Consider the following 19,312-nt stretch of genomic DNA (forward strand, 5'->3'; position numbering starts at 1 on the left):
GTTTGAAAAAAATGACTTGGATTCTAACTGTTTATTAAACAGACTTTCAAACTTTCCTTTTATTTGCTGCCTCATCTTCATTCCCACTTCCATAGGTATCTAGTGCCACCAACTAGTAAGCCTTCTGGAATTTCTGCAAGGTACCTTGGTCTTCTTCTTAGCTATCTCCACTTATAGCTTAGAATTTCATTTCAGTAAGGTTTCATTTCAGTGGGGTTTCATTCCAGTGGGGTTTCAGGAGGAGGAAGATAAAAATGAGTATTTTAAATGCTCTTTTAAACTAGATATGTGTTTGAAAAAAAGTCAAATCTTTTATTTTGAATTTTAGATTTACAGAAAAGTTGCAAATATAAGAGTTTCTACACACCCTTCATCCAGCTTCCTATAACATTAATATTGTACATAATTATGGTACATTTGTCAAGCTAAGAAATTAACACTATATAACACTACTAAAGAGATTGCAGATTTCACTTGATTTTCACCAGGTTTTCCACTAACACCTGTTTTCTGTTTTGGGATCTATCAAGAGTAAAACACCCATTTAGACATCATGTCTCACTAGTTTTTTCCTATATCCATGACAGTTTCTCAGTCTGTCTTTCTTTATCACGACATTGACACTTTTCCTGTATCTTGTAGCAATTTGGATTTGTCTCCTTTTTTTCTCATTAGACTGGGCTTATGGATTTTAGGGAAGAATACCAAGAGATGATGTACACTTTTCACTGTGACAGATTTGTACCCAATTACTAACATTCCAAAAGTCTATCATTTTTATAATTTAATTGTAGAACATTCGCTTTCAGAAATACTGTAAAATCCTTTTAAAATATTTATATTGCCATTTTTTTCAAATGTATAACTTTGGTTAAATAGCTTAACTGCTCTAAACCTCAGGGTGTACCTGCCTCTCAAAATAGTTCCGAAGATGTAATGAAAATATATGTGACCATTTTGTTAACTTTAAAGAACAAAATATAAACATTGGTTTATATTTTTATTTTAATACCTTTTACATTCTGTTTTGCTTAACTCTGCTGTATCTTTCACACACATCTGTTAAATCACATAATCTTAAATACCACTCAAGAGCCAATAATCCAGTAAAAATTCACTTAATTTACTTAGCATAGTGCCTGGAACACAGTATGTGTTGCTCTTGCTAGGGTGGCCACTACTGTTGTTGATACTATTATCATCATCATTATTATTACCATTTTATTCACTTTCACAGTTTTAACACCCAGCATCGTGGGATGCATAATAAGCAGTGGATGAACAGATGGTTACTGGTGAAACCAGTTTCCAAACTTTGTATCAAAATGCCATGGGATGCTGCAAGGAGCTCACAAGGATACTGCAGGGTTTTTAAAAAATATTAAGGAGCAACACAGCAATACTTGAGAACTGTTGAAACCAGGTGAATTACCAGCTTGTCAATATTAGTTTATGTTACATTTCATTCTCTTTTATTATATCTTTGTGAAGTTGGATTTTGGGGGTTGCTGAGATAAAAAGCAAGTACCATGCAAAAATCATTGTGGAATAGGACATGAGAGTGTTAGTTCCAATCTTACTCCAAGGTTTAAGAAGTTGTGCAATGCCCAGCACATAAAAAATTCTGATGAGTAATTGTAGTTAAAGATGAAATTAAAATATTTTTCTTTCAATTTTTATGTATTATTTTTTCAAATGGATGTTATAATCTAACTAATTAATAAATGGAACAATTTCTTTTGGCCTAGCAGGAGCCATAAAAAAAAAAAAAAAAACTTGCCGAGACAGCAAGGGAGCCAGGAACTAAGACAGTTAGGGAAGCTCTAACCTAGTGTGTACCCACTTTTAAAGGTGCTCTGGGGGATGCAAGAAATTTAAGGTATAGTCCTTACCTTTAAGTAGATTTTCTTTGAATTAGGGAAACAAATTCACATGTTCTTTAAGACAAATTGTGCATCTGTACTCTGTACCAGATATTAGAGTTCCAGTGTTAGAATATGATTTGTAATAAACATATTCTCTGGTTTCAAAGGGATATCAAGTTAGTAAGATAGACAAGTAAATGAGTTGTTGCAATTCTGAATGACAGAGTGCTTTAACCAACCTCAGATCCTTAATCACAACCATCCTCATCATTTCATCCAATTAGTTGCAGTAGACATCCACTGTAATCGACTGACCAGGTTTCGTGAAGCTGTAGTGGATAATACCAGAGCCGGACCACCAAACAGACACGATTAGCTTTTTGTAATGAATATTCGGTTTTGGAGCATGTTTCAGCATTTCACCTTTATCCAACCATTGTGCCAAATGTTTGCGATTGTTACAAAAAAATCAATTTTTCATCACACGTAAGAATACGGTATAGAAATGGTTTGCCTTTACTTTGTGACAGCAAAGAAAGGCAAGCTTTGAGACAATTTCTATTCTGATGCTCATTTAATTCATGTGGAACCCATCTATCCAGCTTCTTTACCTTGCCAATTTGTTTCAAATGGTCCTATATTGTTGGAATAATGAAGTCAAACCTTGCAGCTAATTCACACATAGTTTGAGATGAATTTGCTTCCACTACAGCTTTCAGCTCATCATTATCCACCTTGGTCTCAGGTCGCCCATGTGGCTCATTGTCAAGATTAAAATCACCAGAACACAACTTCTCAAACCATCAATTAGCCATATCCTTTCCAAACACTTTGTTGATATTTCGAACTGTGCGCAGCATTGGTTCCAGGATGGAACTCATGTTCAAAAATAATACAAATTTTTGACTTATCCCTGGTTTCACAAAAATTGCTCTAAAATTTTTTTTGAAAGATAATCACAAGGCAAACCATGCCTTTGAAAGAATGAGGATGTACCCTCACAATAAAAATAAACCAAGAAGTGTCAAAGTGAAATGTCAGAGATATCTACTGTCAAACTTAGTACTTAAGGAAACTGGACATTTCATACTTAATAACCTAATAGCATTGTAAGGGAACCAGCAGTTTGGCACCAAAAGCATGAAGTATGACACAGAGCGGCAGAAGATGAGATAGAGAGGTATGGACCAGATCACTGAAAGATTTATATTTCATGCTAACTATCTTTAACTTTATGCAACAGGCTATGAGGAGGCATTGAAGAATTTAAAGTTGGAAAATGACATTCATCTTTATTCCAAATTGAACAGGCAAAAAAATGGAGGTAAAGAAGTATATATAGGAGACCAAGGTAAGCAATAAGAACACTAAGACAATGATAGTAGGTTGGAAGGAAGTATATATGTTTAAGGATTCATAAAATGGGAAGGTTCTGATGATTATAAAAGTACGGAAATGAGAATGAGTGAAGGAGATTCTAGGCTGAATTTTAATTCTATTGACTGGATAACTTGGCAGATGGTTATCTCACTGAATGAACATAACAGGAGGAAAATATATGGAGGACAAAAGGTCTTGAGGGATGAGAAGGTAAGCTGATACATTTTTTTTCATTTGTCCCTAGATATGATATATTTGATAATTTAAAATATCATTATTATTTTACCTATTATAAATTACATTGCTATTGTAAATAAAAACTTTAAAACAAACAAATGAATCAAAACTCAAGAAGTCAGCACGGAAAAATTTCAGGGTTGTGAAATTATCTAGACTGCTAAACTAAAATAGAAATGCTATTTCCGTTTGTAAAAGAAGGGTCAGGTGGCAATACTCAATTTCTTAAAGAAAATTTAACCACTGATTGTAATGTCTGTGGCTTCTGGGGAAAACATAACCCCAAATTATAGTGGCTGTGGTTATAAACTATTATGAAGAACTTCCAGCATCAGACATAGTTTGAGTGTCTGTACACACTGGAGTTCTTTTACAGGACTTTGCTAGAACAGCAAAATTAATGACTATCATCTTTTTGCCAATTTGGTGTCAATAACAAATGTACTTTTCTTTCTTTCATAAAGATTTTCAAGTGCCACAGCATTAATTTAATACGAAAATCAATAAGCTAGAGTCATAAATTTTCCTCGTAATACCTCAGGGAAAAAGTATTATCTACAATCAGCGCTATGACTCAGTGTTAACTTATGATCAAGGCCAAACAAAAACATCTCTCAAATAAGCTCTGAGAATTATATATACAATCCTTAGATATTGTATTTTCTGTTACAGTTTAAAATTTGTCTCCTCAGTTAAAGCCAGCAAAATCTCAAGGTAAATTATAAAGGAGAAGCTGTTTTCTCCCTTTTTCATTTCTCAGGAATAATTTCAGTTGCATAAGTTACACAGTGTTTTTGCATTGCCACACTCTACCATTTCCTCCATTCTATTGTGATTTAGTGGCCTAAGAATGATGTTAATTGCTCTTAACTATGTTTTATTTTCAGATTTCATTACAAAAACATTTCAGTACTATGAAGCAACCTAAACTTTAGAATTAAAAAAATGGTGTCCAGGCTTTTGAAAAGTAAAGTCACTACAGTCAATACTTAAGCAATTTGTAGGTCCCTGGAGAGGGGCTCTTCAGCCTCTATGTATCCCAACTAGCTGCCAAAGAACTCGAGGACAGAATGAGCATTGGTCTCTGTAACTAGGCAGGGGCTAAGCAGAAGATAGCAGAAGCTGCTGTTCACACTGGTGACCCTGAGCTTCCTAGAAAGTTTGGATGAAGGCATGGCCACTCAGTCATGGGTAACAGTGTGATACAGAAAGCACTAGTAACTTTAATATGCCCATCATGTCACCTGAAATGCAGCAATTGTTAAGTGTGAGACCATTTCCACTATTATACAACTAATCTGAAGTGGCCACATTCTTTCTAAGTAGAAAATGGACACATTCCATAAAAGAAGGTCATATAGAGCTCCATCCACAAAATATTTCTTTATTAATTTGGCTTCAAATAACACCTATATGCTTATTAATCCCAAATTTTATAACATCATCTTTACAGATTTGAAAATTATATAAAAGTTGGGTCTATTTCTGGTTCTATCCTGGTCCATTGGTCCTCTTGACTGTCTATTGCCATAACAATAGCATACAATTTTAATTACATCAAGCATCTTTCTGCCTCAGGGATTGCCTCTGAAATGCTATTCCTTCCTCAAACACTCTTTCTCCAGCTATTTATGAGGCAAACTCTTCACATCAATGCAGGCTTCGGCTTAAATGCTAGCTCTTCAAGATCCCTTACTTGATTACCCTCTCTTTATATATTGGTTCCTTCGCTCTCTAGCTTTATTTTTCATGATGCTGACCACTAATTGACATTATACTTTTATTAGTTTCCTACTAGTCTTCTTCACAAGATAGGAGGAATTTTTTCCCAAGGCTCTATCCCCAGAAATAAGTATAGTGCCTGCAATATAGTAGGCAATCATTTCTGTTATTAATATAAAATATTATAGGCACAATATAGGCAATCATTTCTATTATTAATATAAAACACCAAAGAAAAGTTTGACTATGGCAGTTTGTTTGATTATCCTGCTGGTCTAAATAAAAGGAGATCTGAGCTTCATCTAGCCCCCACCCCCAAAAAGTAATTTATTGATCAACAGTCTAGGATAGGACTATGCAGCTTTAAGGGGCTAATGGAATGACAGTTGTTTGGCTGTAGTAAAGGCAACCATATGAAAATGGAAGGAATGGGCTGTTTAAAGAAAACTTTGAGTGCATTTTACACTACTGTCTGACTTTCAAAAACCTGAGAGTTACCTGGCAACATTGTTTTCTGGTATAGATCTTCCCTGTTCAATCTTCTTAGCCACACGGCAATTACACACACACATACACACACACTCACACTCACACATACAATCTCTAGCAAAACGTAAAAACATATGTAAGAAAATAAACATAATGTACTTATTCAAGACATGTTTGGACTATCTTCACCATACTCTGATCCTTTAGGGAAACAAATTTTAAAGTAGTATATAATATATTTCAGTGTTTCTTGGAGACTCCTGGCAAACCAGCAGAGAGGTATGCTCTTTAAGATGTATATTTTCCATTTGGGTGATGAATATATGCTGATTTATTCATGCCCTCTTGCCCAATTTCATAATGATTAATGGCCATCATTTACATGAGGTTAGAGGAGTGGTCTGTGGTCACAAAAGAATTTTAAATAAATTCTTCCAAATAAGAACTTAACCAATGAACTAGACCTTACTGGCATGGAATTTCAACGAACTAAACTAACAGACAATTAAACATCTTTTATACAATAGGTGTTCAATATATATTTATTGGTAGGATACAGTAAGAATTAGAAGATAATCATTACTTTAATGAAAAAACCATAAGAGTAGTAGCTACTCTTATCTTACCATAGATGCTACCCTACAGACCTGTTTAATTTCTATACTAAATAGGTAACTATGTGCTCCTGAGAATAAACTTAAGTGACATCTTTTAAAAATGTAACATTTATCCTGGATATTGGAAACACTGAGTTTTTTAGGACTTCATCAGAATTAGTTAATGAGTCACAAAAAAATCTAGGTTGTTCTCAAAAGTTAGTCATTTTAGCTACATTTATAATGCATGGTTGATGAACAATGGTAGTATATGTAAGTTTGACCATGTCAAAGAGACTTCTATGAGTGCTATTTTTGTTTTTTATACTTGATTAAGGGAAGATTTATTTAAGCATCTTTGCCTTCATAAAGAAAAGACTAAATACAAGTAAAACAAAATCATGCAAATTTGATTATAGAAAATAAAAGGTAGAGTTTTTAATTTTTCAGATAAGTAATCAAAGTTATTTTTTACGTAGGACATGCTTGTTGATCTTTATATATCCCTTATGAGACTAAAAGGAGTATCTGTGAGGTTTTATTAATTTTTGCTACCAATTAAAAGTATATAGACACACAAAATAAAATTATAAATTAATTGAATAAAACTGTCTTTCTATGCAAATACATCTTTTGGTATTTTGTATGTGTGCGTGTGTGTGTGTGTGTGTGTGTGTGTGTGTGTGTGTGTGTGTATGTGTGTTTGTGAAAAGGAGAAAAACCAGAAAGCTTAATGTAGTTGCAACGATTAAACATCAATTAGAATTCTGACCTTTCTGAAAATAAAATAAAAAGGTAAAATGGTAAGTTACCAAGTTTTCAGTAACAGAAAGATGAAAGCACATTGAAACATTAAAAGTTGTCAGTTCAAAATATTAGTATCAACACCAAAAAAAAAATTAAAAAATGGTATGTCCATTAAGGTGATTTTAAGTAAGATAATATAGTAAGGATAATTCATTTTGAGAAAAATAAGAAAAAAATATTTACAAAGAGTTAATTTTACTAACCTGACTTATTTTTCTTTGTTCTTCTATAGCTTTTTGAATTTCCTGAGATACTTTTTCCTGATCTTTTGCATGTTCTGTCTTCCACAATTCCCTTTCTTCAGCATGGGCTTTTTCCAAAATTTTTCTCTCCTCTTCTATGGCTTTTAAAACTACATCCTTCATTGCTTCTTTCTCAAGCTTCAGAATAAATAATAAGCAAAACAAAAATATCTGAATGAGTGACTGCACAATGATGTCTTGAATAAGATAGACTTGGTTAACCTAAAAGACACAAAATTTTGATTCTACACGGTTTAGTTCTGATATTGCTGTTTTTATGCAGTAAATAATGGCTATGAAATAAAATATGTATTTATTTTTTATATAAATATTCCAACATACTTCCATGGTATTTCTAAATTTCAAAGAAATCAAGCTTTAGCTTAAAGTAGCAGATTTCAAACTATGTGGTCTTAGGATCCCTTTATAATCTCAGAAATTGTTGAAGATGTCAAAGAGCTTTTTTTAAATGTTGATTATACTGTATTAACATTTATCATATTAGAAATTCAAATCAAGAAAAATAAAACTATTTATTAATTCATTTGAAATTAATACCATTAAATGCATTATATATTAACAAATAATATATTTTATAAAAATAACTATATTTTCCAAAATTAAAAAAGTGAGAATGGCATCATTATATGTTATTTGTAAATCTCTTATACCTCTTTAATATTTAATAGAAGATAGCTAAATTCTTATGTCTGCCTTCTATATCATATCTGTCATGGTATGTTTTTTGGCTGAAATACATGAAGAAAATCCAGTCTCACACAGATATGCAGCAGAAAAAGGAGGAAAATGAAATTATATTAAATAAAATTTTCATACTGTTACATTATAATCCTTTCCTGTACTTTGAATTTTTCATCGATGTATAATTTTTTAATATTGATATTCACAAAATATTGATTCATTGGATTACACATTGAGAAATACATTGAGATATTTCTTCATATTTTAATTTTTAAAAGCCACATTTGCTATTACCATAAATCTCATCAGGAAAGTCTTTAAGTATTGGAAAGCAGATACACATTTTTCAAAATCTTGATTTTTTTCTTTAGAGCACTTCAAACTCCATTCCAAGTTAAAAAGTACCTCTCTCCACTTTATTCTTAAATCTATACTCTGGGAGTTCACAATTTGGTCTTCTATATCCACACAAAACATACATGTTGATTCCATCTCCTAATTATTTCTAGAATTTACCTATTTCTTTCCTTTCCAAGCCACTACTAATATTCTATTCTACCACTATCTCTTATCCAGAATTCTGATGCATTCTATTAATTCTTTCCCATCTAGGGGTGAAGAAACTGCAGCCTTAAGCCCACATGTGGCCTTCTAGGTCCTTAAGTGCGGCCTGTTGACTGAATCCAAATTTTACAGAACAGAGAAAAGAAGTAGAGAAAGATGAAGCTTTTTTTTTTGCCTCCTTTGGTGCTTAAAAAAGAACAATCTTGAAATCAGAAGGCCGCAGGTTTCTTACCCTTGCCGGGTGTCTACCTGACGTATGGAATAAAATCCACACTTAGTTCAGAATGCTAGCCATTCTTTAAGGTTCACTTCAGAAGTAATTTATTGTTTAAAAACTTCCATAACATAGACATACTATGTACACACTTGTAATAATTTAACATATTCCTCCTTGTCTTATTGGTATATAAGTAACATTTTACTTATCTGATGGTAAATTCTTTAAGAGAAAGACAAAATTATAGTCATTCTTAAACTTCTGCCCCTGGTATAGTGATATGCACATAAGAGGTGTTCAATATTTGTTTATTAAATTTAATTTTAAATCTAAAACCCAAAAGTTAGTGCTATAAATGTATTTGCTGGTGTGTATATATTTCATATGTATGAATACACTATTTTGGTGAGTTATTTTAAACTTGGCTTTAAAAATTACTTACCTTGATACATACACATACACACAAAGCCTCTGATATCTATCAAATACCAGGTGGCCATTAGTGTCCTGACATATATGTTCTTTTAACAAGTAATTAATAATCTTTATTGTAAAGCATTTCAATGCCATCATAATCTTGTAGAATGTGAATTTAATAAGAATATGAATAGTCATGTCCTAAATTTAAAAGGAAAAGTAAAGATAAAAAAAACTTTCTGATTTTTCTGGAATGAAACTTACAAAAGTAGATTGACAATATTATTAATGAATTCAGTTTTTTAATTCCACTTACTCACAAAGAAACCCATAATTACAGATGGAAATACCTTGGCAGCAGATACTAATGCTTCTTTATTTCTTTGCCTTTCTTCCTCCAAACATTTTTCCAATAATTCCTGTAAATGATAAAATAGTTGGAAAGACACTAAATGTATTATTTGAAGTAATAAAGCACATTCTTTCCATACTCTGAGCACACTTAGAGTATTACCTTCTGTTCTTGAGATTGCTGAATCAAAGCTTCCTTTATTTTTTCTTTTAACAGTTCCTTCTCTGTATCTAGCATTTCAAGAAGCCTCTGATGCTACAAGAAAAGATAACTGAATTATGATTATGGCTCTGAGACAGATTATCTATCAACAAGAAGAAGAGCTGGTAGAATTCATTTGCTCAGAAGTACTGAAGTAGTTACTGGAGGAAACAATGAGAAGTTTGCTAAAATGAAGGTTTAGGAGCCAAAAACATTGAATTCGCCTTTCTACAATTATCCCCAAGTTCGACAAAGTATATGACATGAGATCTAACTTAAGGCTAACTACTCCAAATTAGAAAATTAATCAGAAAATGATAAAATGTCTTTCTCCAAAATGAAATTTGGAAAAATTACTCACTACAGTGATTATAATTAGCTTGCAGCAACAGAAGCATTTAGATGATAACTGAGAAAAAATGCTTGATGAATGATTATCATAAGAAATTGTGTTTCTAGTAAAGCAATTTTAAAGAAATTGAAAGGTTCATAGCTGTTCTCACCCCAGATATTACCACAGATTCAAACATTAAATCTATGAAGTCAGTCAAATAAATATTACGTAATAGCTAATGTTAATGTGTACAGAACTCATATATTTACTTTTATTCCAAGGTACTAGTGAAAAAGTACACAGAACCATATTAGCTGGTTATCATGGCTCACGCTTGGAGTTCGAATACAACTTTCTAAGAAAATTCAACTTTTGCAGCCTCAAGACCTCCAATAAAGATGAGCCATATACTGTTCTGGAACAGCGGTGCTCCGATGTAGAAACAAAACCTGAGAATATATATTGCTACTCACATGGATTTTTCATTCAGTTACAAAAGGCAAGTAAGATATTTTCTCAGATTTAAAATGCCATTTACATTCACGTGTCCTTTACATATGAACACATTCTGATACCCAATATTTTAAAACAGATTTATATCTTTCAAAGTTGTTCTCATTTAAAATATTTTTTAGGGAGAAAGTCTATATTCAGAGTAAGTGACCAGTCTCTATTATTCCTGTTTTTAATTATAATGTTACATTTCATCTATGTTTTTCAAGAGAGTAAAAAGAAAAATCACATGAAAGATGAGGTTTTGCCTTAAAAACAAATCCAACTGTGATACAAATCATGACACGATCCTGAGAAATTATTAGTACCATATGAATTTGAGAAAGGCAGCTGACTAACAAATGAGTAGACTTACCACATAATGTATAAGCAATAATAATTGAGACTCTAAGTTTTTAGTCTATGTAACTCTAGATGCATACAGAATTTCATAGGATCAGAAACAATATTTAATCCTATTTAAAAAACACTCATGAGAAAACACGCAAAGATAACATACCAGGCAAATAATCAGACTTAAAAATAATAAATACAATTCTATGAGACTGAAAATAGTTTAGGCTTGGGAGGGGGCATAAATATAACACAAATAAAACAAAAATTATTGGAATTAACATACAGAATAAACTTTTCAGTCATTCATAACTTTGAGAACAATTGTTCCCTAAAAAGAATTGTTATGCTTGCAAGTTAGACTAATGGAAATCATTAAGTAATTTATTATAATTGGGCCAAATTTCCTCAGTGGTCCAACGAGAACTAAATTTGAAGAGGGTATATTAGCTAAAATGACAATATAATGTTTAAAAAATTCATTCCTGAATGTCATTTCTTAGTTCTGATAGAATACTGTAATAGGAGACAATTTCTGAGCTTGTTTGTACAAGAATAAATCTAAAATTACCATTTGAAAGAAGCATTCTACTTAAAATATATCCTAAGTAAAATCATTGATCCATTTGAGAAATTACAATTACGTTACTGGCTTTTCTCATACTTAGAGATAATCATAGCTAACATGTTTCTGAGCACTTTTGAGGTTCCAAGCACTGTTAAAAGTGCTTTATGTGTGATGATACCACATTAAACTCTCAAAACAAACTGCTGTATTGTTCTACATTCTAGTCATTTTCGGATGAGTGATTTGAGACTTTAGGCTAGGAAACTTGCCAGGTCTTTAATAATAAATCATTTCAACAATAATCACATTCTATATACTCATTATCAGTCGTGGTAATTACCTAATACTAAAAGCAGCCCCAGTATGGTATACCTAGTTATCACCTATAGTAATTAAAAGCTACATAATGTAAGTAGTATGTCAGGTAAAGCTTCACTTCTGTTCGCTGTAATAGAATTTGACTAATGCACGCTTCTGATTCTGTTCTTTTCACAGTACTACTAAAATAATATAATTTTCTGAGCAGCAATTGATATTAGGACAGACGATTCAGAAAAATACGGAACGGCATGGAGAAAAGTTAGGCCTTAAAAATAAACATAGTTAATCTATAAAGTGAACAATCCAATAATCCACAAAAGGCTAATTAAAAACCATATAAAGTTCAATGAAATATATTTTGATTTTTGTTTTTTTAAAACTGAAATATGCTTGAGAAAAATATAAAGAAGTAAAATTTTCACAGTATCCTATTACCCAAAGAAAATCACTGATAGCATTTAAGCAAACATCTTTCTGAAGAGCTGTTTTTGAAAACATTTTATATAATGAGTTTATATATAAATACTATTATGCAATCTTTTTGAGATTACCAGTATAGTATTGACTTTTTTCCATATAACTCTATACTATTATTTTTGTTTTATTAAATTTATATGTTTTATGATTCTCCTACTTACAGACATTTATGTTGTTTCCAATTTTTTACTTTAAAAAAAATCTTTATTTTTGTACATGCATCTTTGTGAACTTGTACAAAAGATTACAGCCTTATGAGAAATTCCTAGAAGTCATATTACAAGACTGAAGATTGAGCAAGTTTTATATTTTCCCAAATTATACTCAGGAAAGAAAATACAAAGTTATACTTTTACTAACAATAATAGGACAATGGAGAAAGGAGACTACCCTACAGAAAAGAATCATAGATTATCAGAGCAACTAATTAAGAAAATTGTCCCACTCTCGGAGAAAGGAATCCATGTTATTCTTGACCAGAAATATTTGCTATCTGCTATGAATCAATCACTGCTGTTTATTTTGCCATTCTCCCATTATGAAATGGGCAATTTTTTTACAGTTATTTTGTTCCTTCCCTCTCTTTTTTATTTCATTGAACATAGTTTCTGGAGGGGGTAAGGGCCCCCTTACTTCTATACTGTCTCTGTTTCCTCAAAGTTTCTTTTTATTTGTTGAGTTAGTAATTTTCTCATTTGAGACATTCCTCCTATGTTTAGTAATATATTTATGTTCATATTAAAATCTAAGACACAAAAATGTTGACAGGAAATTCTATGTATGTTGGTAAGCTTCACAGTAGGCACAAAAAGTATTGAACTGGCTTTTTCATGGTTGTGGTGGCCATTCCCAAGGTTTAGTTCCATAAGTACTTTCTGGGAACTGGATTTTTGCTTAAAAAAAAAAATTAAAAATTCTTCAGTTTCCTAAGTGGTGCTGTGAGGTAAACATACAACATTCTAGGAACAATGTGGGGTAAAGGTGCAGTGAAGAGATCGCAGTTCAGTAATGGTCTTTGGTTTAATCTCCTTCTTTACACACGAAGAAGAGGTCATATGAGGACATAGTGAAATTGTGACCACCTAAAGACAAGAGAACAAGCCTACTTGGTAGGCACCTTAGACTTCCAGCCTCCAGAACTGTAAATATAATTTCTATTTTTCAAATTATGGTGGGTGTTTCGTTATGGCAGCCTGAGCTGACTAAGGCAGCGTACAAGCGGACCTGAGAACCTAACTGCTAGTCATATGGACTTTCAACCATTCCTCCTGTTTTCAGAGCTACATAGCATTGAAATAGAAGCACTAGGCCTCTATTTCCTGAGGTTTTCTAGGGTTTTGCAGGACAAATCAGGTAGTTTCATGGGTTTTTACCTCAATGGGTTAAGATTACAACTTGCTAGCGTCTGCTGAATCAGCTGATAATTGTCCCTCTGTTATCTCCTTTCTTATTTCTTTGTCATTCTGGTCAGTTTTTACTTTTTGGTTTTATTTTGGTCCCTTTACATGTCATATTAAAGGTGGGGGGTGGTAGCTAGGAGATAGGGCAGATGAATATCTTAATTCACCAAACCTAGCTGTGAACCTTTGGCAAGTTATCCAATCTTCCTGAATAATTCTAGTACCTACCTTAATATGTTGTTATGAGGATTTTGACTAAATACACATTTGATATCAGTGCTGAAAACAGCATCTTTCAATAATAAACATACTATAAATGTTAGATAGCATTCCTTTGAAAACAGATTAAAACATCAATTAACATTTTAATTTTCTTTAAGATGACACTAGGTCAAAACATCAGAATCAGAAAGGGTATTGTTTAGCTAATATAGAAGCAAGAAGGAAAAAGAAAGGTGGTGGACATATGATGTTCTCTGGTATAATTTTGTTATTGCTTTCAATAAATTGTTAATCTTTCTCTCCACCCAAAATTGAGCAGAAGGAATTGCTTTTAAAAAATTCTTAAAATCTCACAGGATTTACATTGGTAGCATTCTCCAGATGCTATCTTTCTCTATTGGTTAGCTGCCCAAGTTTTATTTTGTGATTATTTTTCACAAATATTAGGTTTAAACAACCTTACCCATCACAACTGAAATATGACTTGTTCAGTAGAAAATAAATTTATAAATTACTCTAACTATGCCTCTAAGGCAAGTTCTGCATTTAAAAATTGTAATAGAAAATTTTTCTAAAAGTATGCTATTTTTCCCTACCTCAACAGGCTTTCTAACATATAATTTAATTTTGTCCTGATGGTCAGACTTCTAACACAAATAATTCTTTAGCATAGCAATATATTTAAGGGCATATTAAGTGAATCTACTGAGCTATCACTCACATTGTTAAATAAGCCTACAGAAATAGAGCTACGCTACTGCTCTAGGTCTGTGGCCAGTGATGCTATCGCCATTCCCCTTTACTGAAGGGCTCAGGGGTAGAGAACTAGTGTGGTCAAAAGCCAGAACTCTGGTTATGTAAACTACTGTTACTACAGTATAGATGTTCAGAATTAGTCTTTATAGAATAAATTTATAGAAATTTATTAATTTTTATATCTAATAGACCTAAGAATAAAACATTGGGGGTTGTACTTTGTATTTATTTTCCACTCCCACCAACAGTGTATACATGTTCCTTTCTCTCTGGATCCATGCTAGCCTCTATTGTGTTTGGGTATTTTATAAAAAGCCATTCTAACTGGGGTAAGGTGATATATCATTGTGGTTTTAATTTGGATTTCCCTGATTATTAGTGATACTGAGCATTTTTTCATGTTTATTGGCTATTCGTCTATCTTCTTTTGAGAAGCTTCTGTTCATGTGTTTTGCCCACTTTTAAATGGGGTTCTTTGTTTTTGTTTTGCTGATTTGTTTGAGCTCTTTGTGGATTTCAGACATTAGCACTTTACAGAATACATAGTTTGTGAATATTTTCACCCATTCTGTAGGCTGTTTGCTCTGTTGACAATTTCCTTAGTTATGCAGAAGCCTTTTAATTTAATCAAAATCCATTTATTTATCATTGCTGTGATTGCTATTGGGGTCTTCCTTCAAAAATCCTTTGCCTATACTGATATCTAGAAGAGTTTTTCTAACTTTTTCTTCTAGAATTCTTATGGTTTTGTGCCTTACATTTAAGCCTTTTATCCATCTTGAATTAATTTTTGTGAGTAGTGAGAGATATGGATCCTGTTTCATTCTACTGCATGTGGCTATCCAATTTTCCCAGCACCATTTAGTGAATAGGGCTTCTTTTCCCCGCTGTATATTGTTGTCTGCTTTGTCAAAGGTCAGTTGGACGTATGTGGATGGTTTTATATCTGCGTTCTCTGTTCTGTTCCAATGGTCTACGTCTCTATTTTTGTGCCAATATCATGCTATTATGGTTACTATGGCCTTGTAGTATAGATTGAAGTCTGGTAATGTGATGCCTCCAGATTAGTTCTTTTTCTGTAAGATTGTTTTGGCTATTTGCACTCTTTTCTGCTTTCAAACGAAGCATAGAATTATTTTTTCTAGATTTGTGAAGTACGACTTGAGTATTTTGATGGGAATTACATTGAAGCTGTAAATCACTTAGTGTAATATGAACATTTTAACAATGCTGATTCTACTGATCCATGAACATGATATGTTTTTCAATTTGTTTGTGTCATCTGCAATTTCATTCCTCAGTGTTTCACAGTTCTCTTTGCAGAGATATTTCACCTCCTTGGTTAAGTCACAGATGATATTTTGTATTTCTATGGCATCAGTTGTAATATCTCCTTTTTCATTTCTGATTGAGCTTACTTGGTTCCTTTCTCTTCTATTCTTGGTTAATGTAGGCAGAGGTCTATCAATTTTGTGTATCATTCCAAAGTATCAACTTTTTGTTCCATTGATCCTTTGCATTTTGTTTGCTTGTTTTCAACTTCATTTAGTCCTGCTGTGACCTTAGTTATTTATTCTCTTTGGCTAGCTTTGGGTTTGGTTTGCTCTTCCTTTTATATTTCCTTGAGCCATGTCATTAGATTGTTGCTTTGTGATCTTTCTGTCTTTTTGATGTAGGCATTTAAGGCTATGAATTTTCCTGTTAGCACTGCTTTTGCTGAATCCCATTGATTCTGATAGCTTCAGTCCCCTTAGTCATTCACTGCAAGGAATCTTTTCATTTCTATCTCAATTTCATTATTTACCCAATAATCATTCAGCAGTGGGTTGTTAAATTTCCATGACTTTGTGTAGAATTGAGTGTTTCTCTTGGAGTTGATTTGTAGTTTTGTTCCTGTGTGTGTTCTGAGAGGATACATGGAATGATTTCTAGTTTTTTCGAATTTTGTTGAGACATGTTTTGTGGCCAAGAATATGATCAATCTGGCAGAACGTTCCATATGCTGATGAACAGAATGTATATTCAGTAGTTTTGGGGTAAAATGTTCTGTAAATGTCTGTTAGGCCCATTTGTTCTGGAGTCCTGTTTAAGTCTAGTGTTTCTTTATTTTCTGCTTGAATGATCTGTCCAGTTCTTAGTGGTATGTTGAAGTCCCTGGCCATTACTATGCTGCTGTTTACCTCTTTGCTTAGATCTAGTAGGGTTTGCCTAATATATCTGGGTTACTCCTGTGTCAGGTGCATAAATATTTAGGATTATTATGTCTTCTTGTTGAATTGCTCCCTTTACCATTATATAATGGCTATCTTTGTCTTTCTTTACTATTACTAATTTAAAGTCAATTTTATCTGATATGAGAATGGCTATACCTGCTTTCTTTTGGCTTCTATTTGCATGGAGTATTTTTTCCATCCCTTCATCTTGAGTCTGTATGAGTCCTTGTGGGTTAGATGTGTTTCCTAGAGACAGCAGATACATGGGTTGTATTTTTTTATCCACTCATCCAGCTTGCATCTCTTGAGCATGGCATTCAGACTGTTCACAATGATTGACAGAATTGATACATGCGATGCTGTTCTGTTCATCCTGTTGGGTAGTACCTTATTGCTTTGTTTTACCTCTTGTGCTATTGTTTTATATGAGCTCTGAGCTTTAGCTTTTGGGTAGTTTTACACTGGTGGGTAAAGGTTTGAGCCCCACTCTCTGTGGAAACCCCAAAAGAGGGGAAGCAGAATCTCCTGAGAGCCCCAGCTCAAGCATCTCTCTCAGTAGCCATGGGTGGGGGAGGCGAAGGAGAGGAAAAGAGTCTGAATGGACGTAAGCTAGCACTCTGCTTGTCTCTGTCCCTCTCTCCAGAAGCAGCCCACCCAGAATGTCCACGCTCTGTGGTCACGCAGATTCCCCAGGACTCACTGGCCCCCTGGGGTTCCTACAATCTGGGCTAGAGTTGGGAAATGTTTATGTGGGAACAAGCAAGATGAAAACTGAGGGGCTGAAGCCCTGTGAGGAGGACAAAGGCATACAGTGTGTTGAGAAGCAATATGGCACCTGCCATCTTGGCTTGGGTCTGTAGTGATAGGAAGCACCACTAGGGGCCTGGCAGCCTAGTGTTTTGTCCTCAAGAAGCTACCAGTTCACTGGTGGCAGCAGCTTTTGGGCTCATGAGGGTAGAAAGGCTCTCCAGCAGTTCAGGATCCTGCTGACTGCCAGAGATGTGAGGGAGGCAACAACAAACTGTTTCACCTACTCTTTTCACAGGACTCCAAACCTCTCGGGGGGTTGACCTCTGATGATATCTTGCTCCTTGTTCTGCTCCACAACTTCTTCCCGTGGAATATCTTGTAGGTTCTGGCACTTTTCCCCCAGAATTACACCAGATCTGATTTTTTGTTTTTTCTTTTTCATCTAAAACTTTTCCTTCTTTCTGAGATTATCTGGCAGCTGGTATATCAGGTCAGCAATCTTGTCTCTCCTCCCATTTTAGAACTTTATATATATGTGATATATATATATATATATATATATATATATATATATATATATATATGATATATATATGATCATACAGTACATGCATGTATATATGCATGTATGTGTGTATATATTTATATATATTATATGTATATGTACATGTGCATGTGTATGTATGTGTGTACACATACCCCATTTGGTGATTTCAGTTTAATTTTAGCCATTTTAGTGGGTGTTGAAAAGTCTCTTGAAAGGATTTTTATATGAATTTCCATAATGATTAAAATGTTAAGTGGTTTATCGTGTACTTATTTTCCATTCTTATATTTGTCTAAGTTTTTGTCTTTTTCAAGTACTTTGACCATATTTATTTTATTTTCCTTTTTATTGCTGATTTATAGGAGTTCCTTATGCACTCTAAATATAAACTTTTTGTCTCATATACATTTCATGAATATTTTTGGATGTTTGTGGCTTGCCTTTTTACTTTCTTAATGGTGTCTTTCAAGTAGCAGAAGTTTTCATGATAAAGCCTAATTTCTCAATTTTTCTTTTATGGCTATTGCTTTGTGTGTTTTACAAAATTATGGCCTACATCCAGGTCAAGAAGATCTTCTCTTGTATTCTAAAAGCTTTATGAATTTAGCTTTTACATTTAATTCTATAATGTATCTCAGACTAAGAGTTGTGTAACAATTAACTCTAACTTTAGACTGGTATACCAATTGCTCTGTATACAAACTTGTTAAAGCTTCGGCACACACCTAGGCTGTATTCATTTCCCAGCAGGGCTCTGTAATTAGGCAGTAACTAAATGGTTGTACTTATTATCATACCTAGAAAGGCAATATGGTTGAAACAAAACAGCCTTAACAGCTTAACTTTTATTCCGACTTATAAACAAAGCTACTGGTTAAGATAGAGTTAACTGCTGCTTTGTTTTCACTGTGATATAGGTGATGTGTGGTTGCTTTCCCCTGATTGCTCTGGTTAACAAGATTTGGCTTTATAGCATTTTAAAAAAACATTATGAAAATTAACTGAAATCTATGCTAGATCTCATCTAAGAATAGTGAAGAGTTTATTACATTTCACTCATCTAAGATATTCTATTGACTGTGTCTTT

At 33.2% G+C, this 19,312-nt stretch overlaps 1 protein-coding gene across 5 annotated transcripts in view; it reads right to left on the reverse strand.

Moving 5' to 3' along the window:
• CCDC91 (coiled-coil domain containing 91) overlaps positions 1-19,312 on the reverse strand; it is a 487,635-nt gene that overhangs the window by 287,961 nt on the left and 180,362 nt on the right. For all 5 annotated transcript variants that reach the window (XM_045554115.1, XM_045554112.1, XM_045554116.1 and 2 more), the window contains 3 exons: positions 9,753-9,845; positions 9,589-9,657; positions 7,300-7,476 (listed from right to left, as the gene is read on the reverse strand). In XM_045554115.1, the coding sequence (XP_045410071.1) occupies positions 7,300-7,476; positions 9,589-9,657; positions 9,753-9,845 (339 nt within the window). The remainder of the gene's footprint in view (positions 1-7,299; positions 7,477-9,588; positions 9,658-9,752; positions 9,846-19,312) is intronic.

This window comes from Lemur catta, chromosome 6 (genome assembly GCF_020740605.2).
Source record: "Lemur catta isolate mLemCat1 chromosome 6, mLemCat1.pri, whole genome shotgun sequence".
In the NCBI taxonomy this organism is placed as follows: Eukaryota; Metazoa; Chordata; class Mammalia; order Primates; family Lemuridae; genus Lemur; species Lemur catta.